Source organism: Perognathus longimembris, chromosome 11, assembly GCF_023159225.1.
Source record: "Perognathus longimembris pacificus isolate PPM17 chromosome 11, ASM2315922v1, whole genome shotgun sequence".
NCBI classification, from domain to species: Eukaryota; Metazoa; Chordata; class Mammalia; order Rodentia; family Heteromyidae; genus Perognathus; species Perognathus longimembris.
The window spans coordinates 40,468,670-40,483,554 of NC_063171.1; the positions used below are offsets into that span (position 1 = coordinate 40,468,670).

General features: G+C 51.3%; 1 protein-coding gene across 1 annotated transcript; it reads left to right on the forward strand.

Annotated features, from left to right (window-relative positions):
• The first annotated feature begins 246 nt into the window (after window positions 1-246).
• On the forward strand, window positions 247-14,881 carry Dcst2 (DC-STAMP domain containing 2). The gene is made up of 15 exons (XM_048358213.1): window positions 247-502; window positions 594-764; window positions 1,077-1,178; window positions 1,428-1,625; window positions 1,983-2,048; window positions 2,517-2,730; window positions 2,884-3,041; window positions 3,608-3,772; window positions 6,054-6,221; window positions 6,329-6,429; window positions 7,928-8,058; window positions 8,903-9,030; window positions 9,361-9,454; window positions 9,560-9,697; window positions 14,354-14,881. Exons 1-15 carry the CDS (start codon window positions 247-249, stop codon window positions 14,859-14,861), a joined length of 2,598 nt encoding a protein of 865 aa, XP_048214170.1. The 3' UTR covers window positions 14,862-14,881.
• The last annotated feature ends 4 nt before the right edge of the window (window positions 14,882-14,885 follow it).

The window sequence follows — 14,885 nt, forward strand, 5'->3', positions numbered from 1 at the left end:
GGCTGTGAGAGTCTGGTGAGAGGAGGGAAGGGCCTTGTGTCCCCTCGGCCTCACTCACAGCCCAAGTCTGAAGTCACAGGGACAAGATAAGAGTTCTATCCCCTCACTGGTCCTCAGAATGGAGTAAGGGTTCCGAGACACACAATACAGGCCCTCTGGAATCTTAGAACAGGGTGAGGAATTCCAGGACTGTGGAATCCTGGGGGGCATCTCCCAGAGACAGCCAAGCACTGGGTCTCAGCAGCCATGTCCAAAGTCAAGGTGGACGCTGTGCTGGAGGAGCCCAGCGTGGCGCGGGCCCTGGTCCGCGGTGTGGGCGGCTTTTCGCTGGGCTTGGCCTTGGCCACGACCTATGGGCTTCTGGAGCTCCTGGTGGAGGGCCACAGCCCCTGGGCCTGTCTGGTAGGCACCGTTGCTTTGGCAATCTTTCTTAGCCTGGGCATGGGATTCTCCAGTAAGGTCCGCGTCTCTGTCTTCCTGCTGCTTCCCCAGGCCTTCTCCAGTGAGTCCGGCACCTCCTGGGAAGGGCTGGGATGGGGGGGTGGCTCTGTGTAAGGGACTGGCTGCTATCTTCCGCCTGTCACCCCCCCTAGAGCATGGCCGGACACTGCTGCTGTTGGCTGCGTTTGGGATAGTGCTACAAGGGCCTTGTACCAACACGCTGCGCAACTTTACTCAGGCCAGCGAGGCTGTGGCCTGTGGGGCAGAGCTGGCCTTGAACCAGACTGCTGAGCTCCTAGAGCGGGTTAAGAAGCCCCTTGTCAGTAAGTTCCCCATCCCCATGTCCTCTGGCCGCTGCTGTCTCTAGCATCTGAATGAGCTACAGCCCTTTAGCCCCATTCCTCTGTTGAAACTGTGTCCTATCCTCAAAGCATCTAAGCCTGGACAGAAACTTGTGGGCTCCGCTAAACCCTCTTAGCCCAGTTCCTTGGCCACCTCCAACTGCCAAATTAGCTACCTCTACAAGCCAAGTATCCAGGGTTCCCCCTCCCAGCTGCTAGCCTCCTCTCCGCACCAGATGAGAACTGGCCTCTGGAATGGGAGGCCCCACAGAACAGCTGCCCCTTGTCTCTCAGGTGCCCTGAGCAAGATTAAAGCTATTGCCCAGAAGGCCAAAGTGGTGGCTGACCGGGTCCGCAAGTTTTTCCGGTCAATCATGGACGGAGTGAAGCATGTAGGTAAGCACATTAGCAAGTCTGTTTGGGGAGGTCAAAATGCACCCAATCTCTTCACCCTCACTTCTGTCCAGGCTTGCCTAGGGGCCCCTCTTGGGTTCTGACTAATGTCCACTGAATACAGCACAGCTGGTCCCTGGCCACAGGCTTCTACAACCCTGAGTGCTGGTTGGTGTTCCCCTAGTCCTTGAGAGAGGCTGGGGTGGCGGGGGGGCCTCCTGCCTTGAATGCCAGCCCAGCTCCTGTCCCCAGTCAGGGCCCTGCGGAACGTGTGGTATTGGCTTCTCCACATTGGTGACGTGTGCAACTCGGAGGTGGGTAACCCTTACATGAAGTGCGCTAAGGTTTTTGACGACGCCAAGGACAAGTGCATGAAGGCCTTGCCGGTAGCCTTCTTCCTGTGTTACGTGATCACGCCCTTCAAAGTGGTGCTCTGTGGACTTGCCAGCGGTGAGGGGGGTGGGGAACTTTCTGGCAGGGAGGAGTGAACTTGAGGTGGTGAACAAGATGGGGACGGGGAGGCAGAATTCGGGGGTCAGCCAGGAGAGCAGGCCCGGGAGACACAGGGTACGATGCGTATAAAACCCATAAGGATACTGGGCTCAGTATTTGGGATGGGGGTGAGGAATAGGGAGGAGCCAGGACTGGGGGCTGGTCGGTAACTCCAGGCTAAAGGTTTTGAGCAGATAAAGGAGGCCAATAGGTAAAGAGTATTTAGAAGGCCCTGAGGGAGGAGGGTCACTGGAGGCGGGAGTGACAGGTCATGACTCTGCCCCTCCTCCTGACATCAGTCCCACTGACTCTCAGTAATCCAGGTGTTCTGCATCATCCCCAAGTACATCCAACCCTTCCTGCACAAGGTCATCGGTACCCGTGAGTGACCCTGTCCCCGTCCCCGGCCTCTCAGTGCTGTGTCTCTTCTGGTGTGGCCATTACCAGTTTGAGGCTTCTAGTCCATACATTAAAAAAGAAAAAAAAAATCCAAGAGCAGGAAAGGCCTGGATACAGGCCAATGTCTATGCAGCATGGATTGGGAAACCGAGGGCCTGAGAAGGGGATGTCTTCACCAAGGTCAGACGTTCCAGGAGGCGTTGGGAACAGATTCTGTAGTGGGGGGTTGGTCTAGTGCTAGGTGCTGCATACACATGACACAGATATGTGGGGGCTTCACGCCTTTCTGGGTCCACTGTAGGTCTCAGCCCTGGGGATTCTGGCTGATCTGTGACCTCCCCGCTGCCCCCCCCCCCAGGAGGGAGGGGGGTGGGGCGGGCAACTCTTAATACTGGGCAGCAACGCTCTCTTAAATTTGCTCCCATCTGCTCTGGACCTGCTGGCCTGCAGCCCTGCGACAGCTGATTAACCAGGTGCGGAAGGAGTTTGAGTTCAACATGACCGCCACCCACCACTTCTCTGTGGATCTCAATGCCTCTCGAAGCCTGTCCCAGGTGGCTCTAGATCTCCATGAGGCTGTCAGCCTGAAGGTGCACCGTGTGCGGGAGGCCCTGTCTCTGATGGGCTACACCATGCCTCTGTTGCTGTCGTTTCTCTACCTCCAGTGAGGGGCTGCGGGGGCCCTTAGGGGAGAGCTGGGATGCAGGACTGGCTGGTTTATAGCGCCCTGGGAGGCTGAGGGGGGCGGGACAGACAGGGTGCCCAGTGGGTCAGCTCATGGGTGCCAAGGGACCTCTTGTACACCCCCACTTCCTAGAGCTTTGTTTTACCGGTACGCCTACCTGAACTGGGACAGTTTTGACAACATCTACATCACCAGCCGCTTCCTGCATATGGAGCACGCCCGATCTATGGCAGGACTGCCCACAGTGCTGCCTCTCAGGGCTCACGAGGCCAAACGCTACATTCGGCCAAGTGAGGGCCTAGAGGGGAGGGCCTCCCCCAAACCTATGGCCCCAACTCCCAGAGCAAAGCACAGGCAGGGCTCCAGCTGACCTGAGCGCAGAGCCAGAGGTGGGGGAGAAACAACTTGTGCTTAATGCTGAAGGGGAAACCGAGCTCTCGTCTAGGAAGGGCAAGGAAAGGAGCAGATGCGGAATCTGGGGGCTTTCTGGGGATCAGGACCACAGTGAGGCGAGGCTTGGCGGGAATGGATGTGGAGGGAAGAAGGTAACGTTGGGAAGGCTTTCTGAGGGCAGGAAATGTGGAAGTGCTAAAATGGAGAGGAGGATTAACCTGTGAGTTGGGAGCCAGGAGAGAAAGGAGGGGCCCGAGAGCCTGGTGGAATGATAATGCCTTCACCTCTAGCTCTGGAGCCATGGTAGCACTCTACCATGCCTGTAGAGTGCTTCCTACCCTTGCCAAAAGTCCTCATAGCCTCTTCCCTTTCCATCTTCCAGACGAGCAAACAGGCCCAGGAGCTGGGATCTAGTGGGTGGGAGAATTGGGGGGGCATGCTCTCAACCACTCACCCCCTACAGACTCCATCCGCCTGTCCAACTGGGAGAAGATCTTGTATGTGGTGGACATGTTTAGCCTTATTCGCCACATCATCCTGGTGGTGTTCCTGCTCTTTTTGGACTATGCTGTCTTCTGGGTGCTCGACCTGGCCCGGCACCAGCTCCAGGGGGACATTGTGGCTCGAAGTGAGTGCCTGTACCTCCCCCTGTGCCTCTGCAGGCACTCCTCCTGCTCTTGGGTCCTCTTCTTCCTCCTGGAGTCGCTTCCTCTTTCTCACCTTCTGTGGGGGTGGGGGGAGAGAACTATCTGAATGTCCCCATGTCACTGCCATTCACCCTCTCCATGTCTAGTAATACCTGTGTCCTGGTCAAAGTCAAACTCGTTGGTTCAAATGCACGCCTTTGTCAGGAAGTGGCTTTCATCAAATTGCTAACCTCTCAGCACTCATCTGAGTAATAGGATAACCATGGTCACTCTCTGGGTCACTCTAGGAAGTTCATGAAGGGGGGCTGGGGATATGGCCTAGTGGCAAGAGTGCTTGCCTCGTATACATGAGGCCCTGGGTTCAATTCCCCAACACCACATATACAGAAAATGGCCAGAAGTGTCTCTGTGGCTCAAGTGGCAGAGTGCTAGCCTTGAGCAAAAAGAAGCCAGGGACAGTGCTCAGGCCCTGAGTCCAAGCCCAGGACTGGCCAAAAAAAAAAAAAGAAGTTCATGAATGAAGCTATCTTTGTGCTTTGAGTACCTACTAGACTGCTGATTGAAACTGTGCCACAAGTCTAGGACTATAACGCATCTGAATCTGTGTATAAGAACTCAAACAGGGGCTGGGAATATGGCCTCGTGGCAAGAGTACTTGCCTTGTATACATGAAGCCCAGGGTTCGATTCCCCAGCACCACATATATAGAAAATGACCAGAAGTGGCGCTGTGGCTCAAGTGGTAGAGTGCTAGCCTTGAGCAAAAGGAAGCCCTCAGGCTCAGGCCCTGAGTCCAAGGCCCAGGACTGGGGAAAAAAAAAAAAAAAAGTAGGAAGAGAGAATAAGAAAAAGAAGGAAAGGAAAGAAAGACCTAGGGTTCAAACAATAATAATCTATTCTGCCCAGTACCTCTTACAGAGTCAGCACTTAGCCATTGCTTTAAAATAAATGCTTCTGGGGCTGGGGATATGGCCTAGTGGCAAGAGAGCTTGCCTCCCATACATGAAGCCCTAGGTTCGATTCCCCAGCACCACGTATACGGAAAACGGCCAGAAGTGGCGCTGTGGCTCAAGTGGCAGAGTGCTAGCCTTGAGCAAAAAGAAGCCAGGGACAGTGCTCAGTCCCTGAGTCCAAGGCCCAGGACTGGCAAAAAAAAAAAAAATAATAATAATAATAATAAAATAAATGCTTCTGCCAGTTGTTGGTGGCTCACACCAGTAATCCTAGCTACTCGGGAGGCTGAGATCTGAGGATCATGGTTCAAAGCCAGCCCAGGCAGGAAAGTCTGTGAGACTCTTATCTTCAGTTAACCACCAAAAAGGCATAAGTGGGATCTATGGCTCAAAGAGTGCTAGCCTTGAGTAAAAAAATGCTCAAGGATGGCACCTAGGTCTTGAGTTCAAGCCCCAGGATCAGCACACAACAATACAAAACCAAACAAAAATCCTTCTGGGTACTCCTGATTCAGGCCTATAATCCTAGAAGGCCACAATCCAGAGGATTGAAGTTCAAAGCTAGCCCGGGCAGAAAAGTCATGAGACTGGTCTCTCTAATTAACCAGCAAAAAGTGAGAGCTGAAAGGTAGAGTTAGAGGCAGAGCTCAAGTGGTGGAATACTGGCAGAGCATGCAAGCCAAGGGAACTTAATATCCTGAGTTCAAAGCCCAGTGCCACCAGAAACAGCTAGGCTGAGCACTGGTGGCTCATGACTGTAATCCTAGCTACTCAGGAGGCTGAGTTCTGAGGATCACAGTTCAAAGCCAGCCCATGAAAGTCCCTGAGACTTTTTATCTCCAATTAACCACCAAAAAACTGGAAGGCACTGTGGCTCAAAGTGGTAGAGCAGTAGCCTTGAGCTGAAGAGCTGAGGGACAATGCCCAGGCCCAGAGTTCAAGTCCCAGGACAATAATAATAATAAGAATAAGAAGAAGAAGAAGAAGAAGAAGAAGAAGAAGAAGAAGAAGAAGAAGAAGAAGAAGAAGAAGGCGGCTGAGATCTGAAGATCGAAGTTCAAAGCCAGCTTGGGCAGGAAAGTTTGTGAGACTCTTCTCTCCAATAAACTACCAAAAAAGCCTGAAGTAGAGCTGTGGCTTAAGTGGTAGAGTGCTATCATTTAGAGTGCTAGCTTGATCAAAAGAAGCTCAAAGACAGTGCCCCAAACTCAGGACCAGCACAAAAATAATAAGTGCTTCTCTTGGGGTGCTCTCTCCACGGTAGGGCAGAGACCACTGCTCATGTACCCCTCATGCGATTTCTCTGTCAGGTCCTGTGTTAGTGTCTGTCACTGTGGAAGGGACTGGCTATACTGGGAATATTTACCGTGACCTGGTGTCAGCCTTCAGTGTCCTGCAAAAAGGGAACATCACTATCTTGTCCCAACGCTGCCGCCTGCACCTCTCAGAACCAGACTTCAATGGTTACATACTCATTGGTACCCACCACCCCTGAGGGCCCAGCGGGGAGGAAGTAGGGGAAGGGGAAAGGCAGGCCAGGGTTGTGGCTACCAGCACTATTTACTGCACCTGCTATGCCCCCCAGGTATTATGTATGGCGTATGCTTCTTCGTCACACTGTTTGGCAGCTATGTCAGCCGGCTGCGGCGGGTCATCTGTGCTTCTTACTACCCAGCCCGGGAGCAGGTGAGGGGTCTAAAGCTAGCATCTACCTCCACAGAAGGAGCGGGGACTAAGCTAGTGGCTGGCTGTCTTGGCGTTAGGGTGCCTGGCAGCCCTAGTCCTCTTGCTTCTGGAAGAACTCCAAAGCAGGTGATCTGAACTGGGGGCGTGTAGGACTCTGGGCCCTAGATGGAACTGGGGCTGGAAGAAATGGTATCACTTGGGGTAGAACTTGTCTTCAAGGTTTTGTTAAAACAGGGGCAAGTGTCCGCATGTCACAGTGGGGATGGGAACTTATTTACTGATTGGCTACTGCCTGTGAGTCACTGTGCTGGCCTATAAGAAGTCAAGATGAACAGTCTGGAGTTCATTCTTTAACCAAGCCACACGTTGTATGGTCACGTGTGTGCGTGTGTGCATGTGTATGTGTATGTGTATGTTTGTGTGTGTTGGTACTGGGGTTTGAACTCAGAGTATGGGTGCTGTCTCTTAGCTTTTTCTGCTCAAGACTAGCAGTCTACCTCTTGAACCACACCCCAATGTCTAGCTTTCTGCTGGTTAGCTGGAGATAAGAATCTTAAGCATTTTCCTACACAGGTTGGATTTGAACTGCAATCTTCAGATCTCTGCTGCCTGAGTAGCTAGGATTACAGGTGTGAGCCACAGGCTCGTGGCTTGCACAGACTTTTAATGAGATAATTTAAAAGGAGCTTTGATTAAAGAATGAATTATGGGCTATGGAAAACCAGAGGAGGGGTCTACCTGGGGAAGGCCTTGCAGAGAAAGGGGGATTTTTGCCAAGTCTAGCAGTAAAGGCAGGAGTGGAGACAGCCAAGGAGGACAGGCAGCTAAAACAGATCACACCAGTTATCTGGGAAGTAGAGAGGAATCAGGTTTGAAGACGGATCAGGCAAAAAGTTAGTAAGATCCCATCTCTACAAACAAGTTGAACATGGCGCTATTGCACACATCAAAGCTGTAGGTAAGAAGATTTTAGTTCATACCTGGCCAAGTACAAGACTCTACCTAGGGGCTGGGGATACGGCCTAGTGGCAAGAGTGCTTGCCTCGTATACATGAAGCCCTGGGTTCGATTCCCCAGCACCACATATATAGAAAACGGCCAGAAGTGATGCTGTGGCTCAAGTGGCAGAGTGCTAGCCTTGAGCAAAAGGAAGCCAGGGACAGTGCTCAGGCCCTGAGTCCAAGGCTCAGGACTGGCAAAAAAAAAAAAAAATAATAATAATGAAATCAAAAGGGCCTGGGGCAAGGCTCAAGTGGTAGAGGGCTTGCGAAGTGGTGGAGAGCACAAGACTCTGAGTTCTTCAAGTCCCTGTACACAGAGAGAGAGAGAGACAGACAGAGAGAGAGAGACACAGAGAGAGAGAGAGACAGACAGACAGACACAGAGAGAGAGACAGAGAAGTAAACAAACAAACAAAAAACCCACAAAGAAACAAAGAGGCAGAGAAGCCAAACAAACAGGATCAAATAGAACCCTATCGCTGGTCTCCCTCCATCAGCAAAGGATCTCTTACCTCTACAACTTACTGCTGAGCCGCCGAACCAGCCTGTTGGCCTCAGTGCAGCAAGCAGTGAGGCGACGGGCAGCTGACCAGGGCTACCTGAGTGTCCCCGAGCTGCTGGCTATTCGGTGAGTCCACTCTACTTTTCTAGAGGACTAGGGTGAGGGGGGAACTGAAGAAGAGCCAGAAGTCAGAATGGATCCCTTCTTTTCCCCACTGACTAGGGAGAGGGTGCCCATGCCATCCCTTTCCTCTCCTCAGAGGGAGAAGGAAGAATGAAAATTCTTAGTGGGGCCCTGGTGGCTCACACCTGTAACCCTAGTTACTCAAGAGCCTGAGACCTGAGGATATCAATCCAAAGCTAGCCTGGACAGGAAAAGCTCTTGAGATGCTTGTTTGTTTGTTTTTGCCAGTCCTGGGGCTTGAACTCAGGGCCTGAGCACTGTCCCTGAGCTTCCTTTTCCTCAAGGCTAGCACTCTGCCACTTAAGCCACAGTGTCACTTCCGGCTTTTTCTATATATGTGGTGCTGAGGAATCGAACCCAGGGCCTCATGTATATGAGATGAGCACTTTACCATTGGGCCATATTCCCAGACCCAGCTGTAAGATTCTTATTTCCAATTAACCACCCCCAAATCTGGAAATGGAGTTGGGGCTGATATGATAGAGTGCTAGCCTTGTTGAGTGCAAAAGCTAAGAGACGGTGCCTAAGGCCCTGAGGACTAAGAGCCTAGAGCCCAAACATACACACACACACACACACACATACACACACACACACACACACACACACACACACACACGACAAGAATTCTTAGGAATCGGGTGTGGCAGGAGGAAGTACAGGGTAATAGAAATGAAGACGGTTGTGGCTGCAGTCAGAGATGGAGATTAGACTGCAGGAAGACTTCCCAATCTTTTAGAGGTTGGGCTGGCTAGCTAGGCTGAGCTTCTGTGATTCATCTCCCCAGGTGCCCCTTCCTAAGGACATTTCTCAGACCCTTTCAGCCACCTCAAGCCCGGTGCTTGGGCTGTGGGAAGCCAGAAGTTGAAGGGGACCTCGAGGACTTTGTGTCCTGTAGTACTCCAGGCTGCCAAGGTGAGACCCTGGCCCAAGGTGCCTCTCTTGCAGGGACTTGCCATATCTGCATATGGTAATCAGCTGTGGTCCTTCTACTTCCATTGCATCCTACCTCTTGAATCTCCCCCATTACTATGCACGTTCTCATTTACATAAAACCCTTGGACTGATCTCCTTGATTCTCCTGGGAGTGCACAAGATTCCTATGCAATGGACACAGCAGTTGTGCCTTAGTGTGCTCACTTGATAAGGACGGTCCTCCAGAGACCATCCCCTGGGACAGGGGCTGGAAACCTGGGAGCACAGGGAGGTAAGTTCAAAGTCACCTTCCTTCCTGGCCTCTGCTAGGTATATACTGCCACACCTGCTTCCAGCTCCTGGACAACACCTGCTGCCTGTGTGCATCGCCCCTCTCCACCCAGGGGAACCTGGACATGGAACTGTGAGTCCTTCATGGGTGGGGGAGGCTGGAGTCTGTGGGGACAGTGGGAATCGCCAACCTTTTCCCAAGACCTCCCTGGACAACTGAGATGTGAGGCTTCTCCAGGGACTCTAGTGATGAGGACAGTCCCCATCTATGGCTGGCCGCAGCCCCAAAGGACCCGGAGCAGGAACCGATTCTACAGTCACAGCTGCGGGAAGCACTGAGCAAGAGTTTCTCTGAGGAGTCCACCACTGAATCCAGGTGAGTAGGAAGCAGAGGCAGGGTTGGGCCTGGGAATTAGGAATATGTTCTGTTGTAGTTACAATAGGCTTCCTGGGTATCTGAACCTCTGCTAGGACTAGAGATGCGTGTGGGTGGGTAATTGAGGCTCGCCCACAGAAGCTCACCTCTGTGTGATGGGGGGAGAGTGACATCACACAGACGGCGTGAGGAGTACCCCAATAAAGGAGTAACATAGCTGGGCACTGGTGGCTCACACCTGTAATCCTAGCTGCTCAGGAATCTGAGATCTGAGGATCACGGTTCAAAGCCAGCCTGAGCAGGAAAGTCCACGACTTTTTAATCTCCAATTCACTATCAAAAAGCCAGAAGTGGGCGTGTGCGGCTCAAGTGGTAGAGTGCTAATTTTGAGCAAAAGAGCTCAGGGACAGCACCCAGGTCCTGAGGTCAAGCCCCATGACCCGCACAAAACTAAAACCAACCCAACAAAAAAGTAGCATAATTGGGATGAAGATATATTAATGAATACTTCAAAGCAAAGGTGGAAAAAAAAGAGCCGGTTTTGGGGGCAAGCTGGTTGTTTGTTAGGCTAAGTGGAGGAAAGCATGCATGTATGAGTTTGGAGAATGTGAAACATCCAGAAAGGTAAATAAAGCCCAAGTGGGGAGTATGTGTATGTGTGGGTCCGGATGGGACCTCAGAGAATGCTTGGGAGATGAGGTTGGAAGTCTAAATGAGGAGAGAGAGACAAAGATCTCACTTGCTACTTGAAGATCGTAGGTTGTTAAGTGATATGATCATATTTATCCCTTAAGACTATAAGTTAGTCAAGCTCCAGTGGCTTACACCTGTAATCCTAGCTACTCAGGAGACTGAGATCTGACGAATGAGGTTCAAAGCCAGCTGGGCAGGAGAGTCTATGAGACTCCTATCTCCACTTAACCACCAAAAAGCTAGAAGTGGAGCTGTAGCTAAAGTAGTAGAGTGCTATCAGAGAGAGAGAGAGAGAGAGAGAGAGAGAGAGAGAGAGAGATCCAGAGAGAGAGAGAGAGAGAATGCACAAGCCAGCGCGAGCACTTGGCTGGGCACTGGTGGCTCAGAAGGCTGAGATCTGAGGATCACTGGTTTGAAGTCAGACTGGGCAGAAAAGTCCAGGAGACTCTTATTATTCCAATAAACTACGCAGAAAAAGCCAGTAGTGGTGCTGTGGCTCAAGTGGTGGAGTGATAGCTTTGAGCATAAAGAGGCTCAGGGACAGTGCCCGGGCCCTGAGTTCAAGCCCCAGAACTGGCAGCAAAAAAACAAAAAAGCTCAGCGGCAGCACCAGGCCCTGAGTTCAAGCTAAGGTCTGGGGTGTGATTCAGTGCATATGCAACTTAATCCACAGCATCACCAAAAGGAAGAGGGAGAAGGCAGCAGAACAGAGAGGTTAGACAGTGAAGTCCAGAGAAGTTGGTTATGGTGAGGATGGAGATAGTAAGAATGGGTGGGATCTATGCTTGGTTTTAGGCAGGTGTAAGGGAAGGAGGAGAAACAGGCTCTGGAGAGAGAGGACTGGCCCGGTGAGAGGTCTGTAGGGCATCCAGCTGGAAAGCTGCCTAGCAGGGCTCTGGGCTGGAGGCGTCTGTTTTAAGATTGTTGATATATGGAGTAAGAGAGGGTGAGCTTGACCATCTTGATAGGATGGAAGAACACGGCAAGAGAGGAGACAGGAATAGAGTTTGGAGGAGCTCAGTAACAAACCTAAGAAAGGATAGGCTCAGAAACACAGGAAAAAACTGGGTGCTGGTGGCTCAGGCCAGTAATCTCAGCAGGCCAAAATCTGAGTATTGAGATTCGAATCCAGCCCAGACTGTAATAGGAGCTGTGACTCAAGTGGTAGAGCTTTGGAAGGGGAAAATATCCCAGGGCCAGCCCCCAGCCCCCTTGTTCAAGCTTCAGGACTGGCGTGCACGTGCACACACACACATGAACATAGGAAAGCCAAGTACACTGAGATGCGGTGAAGTGATTTGAACCCAGTTGAGATGATTGCTGTAGGAACATCTGATGGCATTGGGAAGTCCAAACCAAGATCATGATGGGTTCAAGAGTAACTAGGGAGGACTCAGAAACAGGGCACATGGCTCTTGCATTATTATCATCAGAAGTCTGAGAATTCCTTTACTGTAACCATTATAGTTATAAACAGGAAACAAAATTTTGAGATAGAGTCTCACTGTGTAGGCCAACTTGGCCTCAAACTATAGAGTCTCCTGTCTCAACCTCCCTAGTGTTAGGATTATAGGTGTTTACCTCGGCACCTAGTTCAAAAACAGGAAACTTGATGGAAAAGTTAGCTTCATAACTTGGGATGTGACTCAATACTAAAGCATTTGGCTAGCTTGCTTGAGGTCATGGGTTTGATTCCCAGCGCCACCATCAAAAAAAAAAAAATGCTTCACAAGACTGTGACTTGAAAAGAGACTCAGCACTAATTGACATTTCTATATCCAAGTACAGGAAGATCTGTGAACTTAAGAAGTGGGAAAGAGAGAATACTGAAAGAGAGATGGGTTCTAGGCCAGGTAGACGAGTTGCACGCTTAGCTGAGGAGAGTGGCAGTCCCTCTCCTCAGAACAGAGCCCGCTCCTCCCTGGTGGCCTCTTTTCTCTGGGGAGTAGGAGGCAAGGGCACTTATTGAGGGAGCAAAGGAGATGGCTGGGAGTGGCAGGACGGTTTCAAGGAGTAGGTGGTGGCAGCTGAAATACCTGCCTTAGGGAGTGTGCAAAGAAGCTGACTGGGGAGTTTACGAGGTTTCCAGGTAGAGTTAAAGGCCCAGGTGATGTTGAAAACCGTAGCCTGTAATGAGTGCTCTAGTGGCTTGGTTATGGTTTACTCTGGCAAATGTTTAAGCCATGAATAGGCTTCAGTGGTTAAAGACTTTTCTGAGCAGGTCAGGGGCAAGACACTCTGAGGAGAGGGTGGATATGTTTAGAAGAGAATGTCTTGAGGTATTGGTCTCAGAGAAGACCCGGGGTTGAGGAGCTAAGGCCCTAGGGGTCAGTTCAGAGATTATGTCCTCCCAAGTAAGATTTCAGGGCAGGGGCAGCGACCAGGAGGAAGAGCAGGCAGGTTAGGAGGAAGGCCTCAGAGAATGGGCCTCAGCCAAAGGATATCTCAGCCTATCTGGGTGGGTGCACAGGTGAAGGTTATCTGGGCTAAGGAGGTCAGGACTGGGAGGATAGTTAGGTCCCTCCTGAGGAGGCTTCAGGACCACACCAACAGCCAGCAGCTATGGTTGGCATCTTGGGTGGAAATGGCAAGGCATTCAGGATGCCTAACTGTCATTGTGCCAGTGAGTAGAGAAGCTGTGGCCGCCGGGGGCTTCAAAACAAAAAAACCCAAAACAAACAAACCCTACAGGCCAGCTGGGTTTGAGAAGAATAAGCTGCCTGCATTTGGGAGGACTATAAAAGAAAACTGTCCTGTGAGCACATTCCAGTGTGAACGGTGGAGGACGCCAGTGAGATGAGGGGCTGAAGGGAAGGCGAAGTTTTCTTTGAGAGGTTCCAGAGCGTCTAATACGATTAAAAGCTGGTTAGGGGCCAGATACTGGTGGCTCACATCTGTCATCCTACCTACTCAGGAGAGACAGATCTGAGGAGCAAGGTTTAAAGTCAGCTTGGGCAGGCAAACCTGAGAGACTTATCTCCAATTGAAAAATCAGTGAAAAATCAGAAGTAGAGGTGTGACTCAAGTGGTAGAACACCATCCCTGGAGCGAAACGCTAAGGGAGAGCACCCTGGCCTTGAGATCAAAGCCTAATGCTGGTACAAAACAGGGAGAAACGCTGTGGCTCAAGTGGCAGAGTGCTAGCCTTGAGCAAAAAGAAGCCAGGGACAGTGCTCAGGCCCTGAGTCCAAGCCACAGGATTGGCCAAAAAACAAAAACAAAAACAAAAACAGGGAGAAAGGGCTGGGAATATGGCCTAGTGGCAAGAGCGCTTGCCTCATATACATGAAGCCCTGGGTTCGATTCCCCAGCACCACATATATAGAAAACGGCCAGAAGTGGCACTGTGGCTCAAGTGGCAGAGTGCTAGCCTTGAGCAAAAAGAAGCCAGGGACAATGCTCAGGCCCTGAGTCCAAGGCCCAGGACTGGCCACAAAAAAAAAAAAAAAAAACCCAGGGAGAAAAACAAAAACAAAGACAAAAGCCCCACAACTGGTTCTGTCAAGAAGCCTCTGAAGCTCAGGCAGGGATGACTGCCGAGGCTGCTAGTGGTTCTACACCTACTGGCTATGTGGCCTTAGGAAAGTCTATCCCCAGTCATTGTCCACTGGCATCAGTCTAAAGCCAGAAGATACTTCCATGCAAAGACGGGTTATGAACTAGAATTGGCTGGTTAAAACCAGGAGCTGGGCTTAAACAGAGGAGACAGGGGCAGAGGTAGATAGGCAGGAATCACACCTCCACGTCTGGTGTTTTTGCTGGTTAATTGAAGAGTCTTCTAGGTTTGCCTGCCCAAGCTGGCTTTAAACCTTGATCCTCAGCTCTCAGTTTCCTGAGTAGCTAGGATGACAGATGTGAGCCACCAGTATCCCATTCCCAACCAGCCTTTAATTGTATTGGATCCTCCGGAACCTCTCAAATAAATGCAAGAGACAAGGGCTGTCCTCTTCCTCTTCTCCCTAGTGACCTGGATGAAGAGAGGACTCCGAACAGGCATCCACAGGTCCTACCTAAAGCCCGTCAGTCTTCTGATACTCCCTTGTTCGGGACTCCGAAAATGAAGAGGCACCCACAGGTACTACCTGAAGCCCAAAAGAAGAGGCACCCACAGGTCCTACCTAAAGCCCAAACGAAGAGGCGTCCACAGGTCCAGCCTAAAGCCCAAACGAAGAGGCGTCCACAGGTCCAGCCTAAAGCCCAAACGAAGAGGCGTCCACAGGTCCTGCCTAAAGCCCAAACGAAGAAGCGTCCACAGGTCCTGCCTAAAGCCCGTCAGTCTCCTTATACTCCCTTGTCCGGGAACAGCAGTTCCCAGAGAACTTCTGAGGCGGCCTCTCAGAAATCCTCTGCCTCGGTGGTCTCCCAGAAATCCTCTCAGAAATCCTCTGCCTCCAAAGTAAGCTCCTCAGCAGCCTCAAGCCGGGCCACCACTCCTGCCCTTTCTGATCCCTCCCTTCCACTCCAAAAATAAAGGAACCAAAAGCAGACACAAGAG

Excerpts from the sequence above, each read along its gene's own strand:
- Dcst2 (XM_048358213.1), top strand. The coding sequence starts at position 247 with ATGTCCAAAGTCAAGGTGGACGCTGTGCTGGAGGAGCCCAGCGTGGCG. Across the intron at positions 1,179-1,427 it reads GGACGGAGTGAAGCATGTAG|TCAGGGCCCTGCGGAACGTG; the intron begins GTAAGCACATTA and ends TCCTGTCCCCAG. Across the intron at positions 6,222-6,328 it reads CAATGGTTACATACTCATTG|GTATTATGTATGGCGTATGC; the intron begins GTACCCACCACC and ends TATGCCCCCCAG.